Source organism: Salmo salar, chromosome ssa16 (assembly GCF_905237065.1).
Source record: "Salmo salar chromosome ssa16, Ssal_v3.1, whole genome shotgun sequence".
Lineage (NCBI taxonomy): Eukaryota > Metazoa > Chordata > Actinopteri > Salmoniformes > Salmonidae > Salmo > Salmo salar.
Genome location: NC_059457.1, coordinates 25,542,858 through 25,552,451, shown reverse-complemented (window position 1 = coordinate 25,552,451; position 9,594 = coordinate 25,542,858). Strand labels below are relative to the sequence as shown.

The following is a 9,594-nucleotide window of genomic DNA, read 5'->3' as shown; positions in this document are numbered from 1 at the left end:
CCACTGCAACTACCGTAGCAATCTGTCATTATTACAATAGCATTAGCTACCTCTCTCGCTCTTTCAAGGACAGTGAAGTCCTTGGCCCTGTTTTGCAAGGCTAACCAGTAAATTGTGTGTTTGGCTGTGATACAGTAACAGTGGTGTGTCCAGCTAGCCAGGCCTGTAGAGGCTGTATGGGACTCATTCAGATGGTTATTGTGGAGCATTGAGACTGTTGACTGATCTGGAAAGGACATGTCTACTATTCATTATACCAGTGACCTAATGTCCTGGTAGTGGTACTGATAGAATCCTGCTGTCAAAGATATATCAAGATAGGGTAGGTCTCCCCAGGTAGAACCGAGCATTGGGAGAAGGAGAGTAGCAGAGGTCAAGCGTAGAGGAATAGAGCAATCTGAGGTAAAACAGTAGAGCTCATTGTAGAAAATAAACAGTCACAACCTCTCTGTTACAGCATTCAATTACAGCACTCCTCTCTACTATTCTCTATGCTTTCCTGCTCCTCACTTACTCACTCTGCCCTCCTTCTTTCCCTCTCTCTTTCTCTCTCCCTCCTCTCTCTTTCACTCTTGCAGCTCTCTCGCTCTCTCACACTTTCCCGTGCTCTACCCACCTCCCCCCCTCTGGCTGTGCTGGCTCCCTCAGCTGCTTTCAGTTGCCCTGTGTGCAGTGTGCAGTGTGGACAGGGCTAGGCTGAGCTGGGCTGTATTGAGGACATATAGTGGATCTGAGTAGTGAATTTGTGAGAACTACAGAAGGAGTGTCTCAGTACAGACTCTGTTTCCCAAACTAATTGGATTAGGAACTGGAACATACTGGACCTGTTTTTCTACACTAACTTAAGACAGAGCTTTAAGCGAGGGGAGGCTGGAAGAGAGAAAATAGAAAACCATACAGAGAGTCAACACTGGAGAACTGCTGGAGCAGAGAACCACGTCAAGGCTGATCTCTAGCCCAGCTCCCCTCACTCTCCCTGGGATCGGTATGGTGGGACTCCTCCTGCCTCTGACCTCCAACACTGGGGTGATGTGAGTCTGCTGTGTGGTTCCTGTTTAGCTCAGTTCAGTCCCAGATAGTTAAGTTTGGCTCAGTTCTGTTTGACTTCCTTAGGCTGGCCCTTTATGACACTGACCCATACCCCTGCTCCATTTGCAGGTGCTGTGTCTCTGGAACCCCTGACCCCTAACCCCTGAACCTAGGACAGATTCCGGTAAGGTTTTGTGAATTACTGTCTTCTGGAGGACTGGTGCTTCAGGGACCTGTCTGGCATCTTTCTCCCTTGGATCATGGCCTCTCTCTGGGGCACGGTGGTGCTGCTGTGTGGGGTGGTGGCTCTCTCTGGAGCCCAGCAGAAAAAGAGCAATGTTCCCCGGCTAAAACTCTCTTACAAAGGTCAGTCCACCTTACTCTGACATTTACTGTACCATGTTCCTTTCCTCTTTCTACTCTTACTCTACAAGAAGAGTCCTCTATGCTTACTGTCTTCTCACCAACTGCTCTCTATGTTTACTTGTCTGCATGCATGTCTGACAGGGACAACGGTTTCTGGGGCTTTTTGTATTGAGAAAGAGCAGAAGCAGAATTGATATGATGTTGTTGTTTCTATTTGAGACCTATGTAGGCTATAGGTTGAAAAATAGCAGGACTCATGTGTAATATGTGTGTCAAGATAAAGTGCAACCCTTATTTCAGTGGTGTTGTTTGGTTGCTTTTAGATAGTGTATAGTAGTGGCTTTATGAAGCACATTTTGAGCACAACCATAATCTAGTTGCAAAAACTTCATTTTTTTCCTAAAAATGAGAGATGCATGTTTGGTATGATCATTGGATTGAATAAAACATTTAATGTATAGCCTATGCACTCTGCACCATATGTATGTATGTATGTGTCTATGTATCTCCCAGCTCTACATAGATCTGCCCTGATATCCACCTCTAGAAACTATACACTGGAATATATGTTATACTTTTCCACTGTGTGGTATAAGTCAGGTGGAACTGAAAGATCTCTTATTTCATAGAATACTTTATCAGAGCATCCACATAATCAGCTATGTGCATGAGTGTACAGTACTACCAGCTCTCTATTGTTGTCAGTTTGTTAATAAAGAGAGATGCCAGAGTCTGACTTGCCAGTGCTTAAGTGAAGTATCACTCATCTATCTATCCTTCTCTCCCTCTTGTTTTCGTGGTTGTCGTTTTTCCGCTCTGTCGTTCCCTGCATGGTAATTATGGATGAACGGTGTAAGTCTGTCTCAACAGATGGCTCTCCCAAACAGAGACGTTTCTCTCTCAGCACCACCATAATTACGCATACACATGCACACGCACACACACACACACACACACACACACACACACACACACACACACACACACACACACACACACACACACACACATACATACATACATGCATACACACTCTCTCTCTCTCTCTCTCTCTCTCTCTCTCTCTCTCTCTCACATACACACACGTACAAACACACATGCATGCACGCTCACATGCACTTTGGCCATCTGTAGGTAATGATACCTGTGTGTGTATGTATCAGTCATCTCTAAATCACACTCCTTCTGGGATTTCTCTATTACAGCACTGCACAGAACTACACAAACACAACATGGCAAAATTTTGCAGAGCCACATACACACAGCAGCACAGACCTGCACAGAGCTCAGGGTAGAAAGTCAGTCTCTGATATGGATCCATTCATACTGACTGTTTAATTATGATTATAGGCTTAAAGGCTGCTGTGGATAAAAGCTAAATTACTTTACATTGCTAAACATTTGTGGGGTGAGATGTGAGGTGTGTGTGTGTGTGTGTCTGTATATGTGGCTTCTGAGTGTGTGTGTGTGTGTGTGTGTGTGGTTGGACTTCTCTGTGAACCACAGGTTCCGGGGCGTGTAGAAACCCTGACCCCTACAGGTGGCACTCAGCACACACACACACACACACACAGACACAAACACACACACACACACACACACACACACACACACACACACACACACACACACACACACACACACACACACACACACACACACACACACACACACACACACACACACACACACACACAACCTTAACTCTAACAGAGGGCAATAGGACAGGGGGTCAGCGAAGGGGTGAGAAGCATGGTGGAAGTATAACAGTAGCCTCCTTACCTTAAGATGATCCTACCAGGTCCAACTGTAACAACAGCAGGCCAGCAGGACTATAAGACTGCAGGGCAGCAGAGGGACAGGGTAGAGAAATATCACTGGTCGCCTGAGGTGAGGTTTTAATGGATTTCTGTACAGTGGCAGGGACATAGGAACTAAAGCTTAGCTGTACAGTATGTCATACATGTGTCCTAGCCAGGATAAGTGGAAGGCATATTGTTAAGTGTCTGGGAAATAGAGGAAGACAAAAGGAGAGTTTGAAGGAGAAGAAATGCGAGGGAAGGAGAGTGAAAGAGAGGGTACTTTAGTTTCATGGCCAGTGAGGGAGCTCTGTCTCTGTCAGACCTATCCACCCCTTTGATACCCACAGCCAAGACACACGCAAATACACACACACACACACACACACACACACACACACACACACACACACACACACACACACACACACACACACACTAAAACTCTCTCTTCCGCCCCCTTTCTCCCATGTTTCTCTATCCATCTCTCTCTCCTCCTGAGGTCATGTACATCTTAGTAGTAATGTTATCCACTGGTTTGTTTGGGTCTGAATAGACTTTTAGTCAGAGCATGGAATGAGGGAGGTTAATTTCAAATGTTTAATATATAAGTATGTTTATTTGTCTATGCTTTACCCATCAGTATCCCACAGAGACAGATAACATGCTGACATATGCTTGTGTGAAGCCTGGTGTTGTGGACAGTGACTAGGAACATACAGAGAAGGAGTCTTCCCTGTGGCTCAGTTGGTAGAGCATGGTTTGTGCAACGCCAGGGTTGTGGGTTCAATTCCCACGGGGGGCCAGTACAAAAAAAAATACAAATAAATAAAAAATGCATGAAATGTATGTATTCACTACTGTAAGTCGCCCTGGATAAGAGTGTCTGCTAAATGACTAAAATGTAAAAATGAACTGAAAGATGAGTCATAATAGCCTGGAAGTAAAGCAGCATTGAAAGCCAAATTTGAAATGGAATACATTGAATACATGGAGCATTAAAACATGATTTAAATGTATTTTTCGAAAGGGGTGTGGTCACCATTCATGTAATACATTCAATCTATACATCTCATGGTAGTCGGGAGCTATTTTATAGCTTTCTCAAGGGTATATTATTTTCACATTTTAATTGTATAGCAACCCTATGCTTGACGTGACTGTTATGGGAAGAGTAGACCATACGATATGCCTAATTATATGAAAGCTGGAATAAAAATTTAAGAGGACCAGTGCTTCTATATTGATACTAATCTCACATCAGTGTAGTTTGCAAGCAATGTTGTTAGGCTACATTGTATCGTTGTTTCTTCTTCAGATGATACATTTTACATTTATATTTTAGTCATTTAGCAGAGGCCCTTATCCAGAGCGACTTACAGTTAGTGCATTCATCTTAAAATAGCTAGGTGTTACTCATTTTGCTTGACCGTCAGAATCGCACGTTCTTTCAAGTTTTGCAATGTATGTTCTGAAGGTTTGCATTAAAATAAAGTGTATAGGCTATTAAATATCAGTGGAGGAGCCTATAGGCCTACTATAAAAAACATCTAAATGAACTGATTGGATCCCCCTCACCTACTGAACAAACGTACTATACAGCGCAAAGCACACCACATGATCTCCACCCCAGACCATCAGGTCGGAGAAAACAGACAATTAAATGGAGGACATTCATCCCAGGGGCTATCACTATTATGAACAATTCCCCATGTGGGCAGGTGTGGCGGGGTAGGAGAGTAGGAAAGGTATCTGTCTGACTGTTCCTATTGTTTGTTTCCTATTGTGTTTTCTATAAGTGTTGTTTAGGCCTATGTGACGTGTTAGAAGTGGTATGATTTCCTCTTGTAGGACAAAAGTGAATCTGAATCGGAATTGGTTTTACTTTTCCATCACATGAGCGTCATGATGCAAATACATTGATATAGTTTTATTCAATCAATGAATCAAAGTTTAATGCTGGAATTATTTTCTCCTTCATGGCATGAGGAGTGATCGGTCGTGAACTGAAGAGAATTCAGGCCTATACGATAAGATTGATTGCCTTCCTTCTCTCGTTGACACGTTTTACACCTTCCCAATTCAGACCCAAACACACATTTGAGTTACACACACAGGGACTTCATTAACATAATGTGGGATGTGATGGGGATATGGTCTTTAAAGTTAGGAAACAAGAATCTCAACCTACAGCGGTCAAATGATTTGGCATAAATATAAATAAGCATCAACAGCTTGATAAAAAGTGTAAAACATGCATGTGAAGATGAATTGCAATATTAGTGGGAATATGTCCATGATAAAGAGAATGGGATGTAATTAGATAAATTAGAAAAAATATTATTTGAGATGCAGCCACCACTTGATTTTGGATCGCTATTTCTAAAATCAATATGGACAGCGAAAGTTGAGTAGGCAAATTAGCAAGAGGGTTTTGTTGGATCACTAAGAAATAAGAGGTATAGGCTTAGCTGTTCGACAGATGCAATTATGTTATCCATATATTTGTCAATATAGCTATTTCCTCCAAACTGTCACCATACACTCCTTAAAGAGTTTATTTCTGCGTCAGACTCGGGCCTCATGTCTGGGGTGGTAAATGAACTTCTGAAATGACTATGCTTAGATTCATGTATTTTATTTATTTATTTATTTATTTATTTATTTCACCTTTATTTAACCAGGTAGGCAAGTTGAGAACAAGTTCTCATTTACAATTGCGACCTGGCCAAGATAAAGCAAAGCAGTTCGACAACATACAAAAACACAGAGTTACACATGGAGTAAAACAACATACAATCAATGATGCAGTAGAAAAAAAATAAGACTATATACAATGTGAGCAAATGATGTGAGATAAGGGAGGTAAAGGCAAAAACATTTTTTTTTTTAAATGCCATGGTGGCAAAGTAAATAAAGTATAGCAAGAAAAACAATGGAATGGTAGATTTGTAGTTTGAAGAAAGTTCAGAGATAAAATATAAATAATATGGTGCAAAGGAGCAAAATAAATAAAATAAATAAATACAGTAGGGGAAGAGGTAGTAGTTTGGGCTAAATTATAGATGGGCTATGTACAGGTGCAGTGATCTGTGAGCTGCTCTGACAGCTGGTGCTTAAAGCTAGTGAGGGAGATAAGTGTTTCCAGTTTCAGAGATTTTTGTAGTTCGTTCCAGTCATTGGCAGCAGAGAACTGGAAGGAGAGACGACCAAAGGAGGAGTTGGCTTTAGGGGTGACCAGAGAGATATACCTGCTGGAGCGCGTGCTACAGGTGGGTGCTGCTAAGGTGACCAGTGAGCGGAGATAAGGGGGGACTTTACCTAGCAGGGTCTTGTAGATGACCTGGAGCCAATGTGTTTGGCGACGATTATGAAGCGAAGGCCAGCCAACGAGAGCGTACAGGTCGCAGTGGTGGGTAGTATATGGGGCTTTGGTGACAAAACGGATGGCACTGTGATAGACTGCATCCAGCTTGTTGAGTAGGGTATTGGAAGCTATTTTGTAAATGACATCGCCGAAGTCGAGGATTGGTAGGATGGTCAGTTTTACGAGGGTATGTTTGGCAGCATGAGTGAAGGATGCTTTGTTGCGAAATAGGAAGCCAATTCGAGATTTCACTTTGGATTGGAGATGATTGATGTGAGTCTGGAAGGAGAGTTTACAGTCTAACCAGACACCTAGGTATTTGTAGTTGTCCACAAATTCTAAGTTAGAACCGTCCAGAGTAGTGATGCTGGACAGGCGGGCAGGTGCAGGCAGCGATCGGTTGAAGAGCATGCATTTAGTTTTACTTGTGTTTAGGAGCAGTTGGAGACCACGGAAGGAGAGTTGAATGGCATTGAAGCTCGTCTGGAGGGTTGTTAACACAGTGTCCAAAGAAGGGCCAGAAGTGTACAGAATGGTGTCGTCTGCGTAGAGGTGGATCAGAGATTCACCAGCAGCAAGAGCGACATCATTTATGTATACAGAGAAAAGAGTTGGCCCAAGAATTGAACCCTGTGGTACCCCCATAGAGACTGCCAGAGGTCCAGACAGTAGGCCCTCCGATTTGACACACTGAACTCTGTCAGAGAAGTAGTTGGTGAACCAGGCGACGCAATCGTTTGAGAAACCAAGGCTACTGAGTCTGCCGATGAGGATGTGGTGATTAACAGAGTCAAAAGCTTTGGCCAGGTCAATGAATACGGCAGCACAGTATTGTTTCTTATCGATGGCGGTTACGATGTCGTTTAGGACCTTGAGCGTGGCTGAGGTGCACCCATGACCAGCTCTGAAACCAGATTGCATAGCGGAGAGGGTGCGGTGGGATTCGAAATGGTCGGTAATCTGTTTGTTGACTTGGCTTTCGAAGACCTTAGAAAGGCAGGGTAGGATGGATATAGGTCTGTAGCAATTTGGGTCAAGAGTGTCACCTCCTTTGAAGAGGGGGGATGACAGCAGCTGCTTTCCAATCTATGGGAATCTCAGACGACACGAAAGAGAGGTTGAACAGGCTAGTAATAGGGGTTGCAATAATTTCGGCAGATAATTTTAGAAAGAAAGGGTCCAGATTGTCAAGCCCAGCTGATTTGTAGGGGTCCAGATTTTGCAGCTCTTTCAGAACATCAGCTGAATGGATTTGGGAGAAGGAGAAATGGGGGAGGCTTGGGCGAGTAGCTGTGGGGGGTGCAGTGCTGTTGAATGCAGTAAGGGTAGTTAGGTGGAAAGCATGGCCAGCCGTAGAAAAATGCTTATTGAAATTCTCAATTATAGTGGGCTTATCGGTGGTGACAGAGTTTCCTATCCTCAGTGCAGTGGGCAGTTGGGAGGAGGTGTTCTTATTCTCCATGGACTTTACAATGTCCCAGAACTTTTTAGAGTTGGAGTTGCACGAAGCGAATTTCTGTTTGAAAAAGCTAGCCTTGGCGTTTCTAACTGCCTGTGTGTATTGGTTTCTAACTTCCCTAAAAAGTTGCATATCGCGGGGGCAGTTCGATGCTAATGCAGAACGCCACAGGATATTTTTGTGTTGGTTAAGGGCAGTCAGGTCTGGGGAGAACCAAGGGCTATATCTGTTCCTGGTTCTAAATTTCTTGAAAGGGGCATGCTTATTTAAGATGGAGAGGAAGGCATTTAAAAAAAATAACCAGGCATCCTCTACTGACGGGATGAGGTCAATATCCTTCCAGGATACCAGGGCCAGGTCGATTAGAAAGGCTTGCTCGTTGAAATGTTTCAGGGAGCGTTTGACAGTGATGAGTGGAGGTCGTTTGACCGCTGACCCATTACGGGTGCAGGCAATGAGGCAGTGATCGCTGAGATCTTGGTTGAAAACAGCAGAGGTGTATTTAGAGGGCACGTTGGTTAGGATGATATCTATGAGGGTGCCAGTGTTTGCGGCTTTGGGGTAGTACCTGGTGGGTTCATTAATAATTTGTGTGAGATTGAGGGCATCAAGCTTGGATTGTAGGATGGCTGGGGTGTTAAGCATGTCCCAGTTTAGGTCACCTAGTAGCACGAGCTCTGAAGATAGATGGGGGGCAATCAGTTCACATATGGTGTCCAGAGCACAACTAGGGGCCGAGGGGGTCTATAGCAGGCGGCAACGGTGAGAGACTTGTTTTTGGAGAGGTGGATTTTTAAAAGTAGAAGTTCAAATTGTTTGGGTACAGACCTGGATAGCAGGACAGAACTCTGCAGGCTATCTCTGCAGTAGATTGCAACACCGCCCCCTTTGGTCGTTCTATCTTGTCTGAAAACGTTGTAGTTAGGGATGAAGATTTCAGAGTTTTTGGTGGACTTCCTAAGCCAAGATTCAGACACAGCTAGGACATCCGGGTTGGCAGAGTGTGCTAAGGCAGTGAATAAAACAAACTTAGGGAGGAGGCTTCTAATGTTAACATGCATGAAACCAAGGTTATTACGGTTACAGAAGTCATCAAAAGAGAGCGCCTGGGGAGTAGGAGTGGAGCCAGGCACTGCAGGGCCTGGATTCACCTCTACATCCCCAGAGGAGCAGAGAAGAATAAGTATGAGGGTACGGCTAAAAGCTATAAGAATTGGTCGTCTGTGACGTCCAGAATAGAGAGAAAAAGGAGCAGGTTTCTGGGGGCGATAAAATAGCTTCAAGGTATAATGTACAGACAAAGGTATGGTGGGATGTGAGTACAGAGGAGGTAAACCTAGGCATTTAGTGATTATGAGAGAGATATTGTCTATTGTATATTCATAATGACATCTCAGATTTAATTATTTGCACACAGTGACAGTTTATTTGCAAACAGGACACACTGGTTTGGCATTAGAAAATAAGGTAAGATTAATATATTTTAATAGAGTAAGTAGGCCTATTCATGAAGACATAAGGGATTTTAACAATGTAATCAGATCCAAATTAATATGTCATTGTCAATTAACTGA

At 43.5% G+C, this 9,594-nt stretch overlaps 1 protein-coding gene across 1 annotated transcript in view; it reads left to right on the top strand.

The window, feature by feature from the left end:
- The first annotated feature begins 586 nt into the window (after nt 1–586).
- The window catches only part of LOC106573451 (semaphorin-3ab), a 34,875-nt gene continuing 25,867 nt past the window's right edge, over nt 587–9,594 (top strand). The window contains exons 1-2 of the mRNA XM_014148512.2: nt 587–1,031; nt 1,159–1,395. Of these exons, the coding sequence (XP_014003987.1) occupies nt 1,290–1,395 (106 nt within the window). The 5' untranslated portion in view covers nt 587–1,031; nt 1,159–1,289. The remainder of the gene's footprint in view (nt 1,032–1,158; nt 1,396–9,594) is intronic.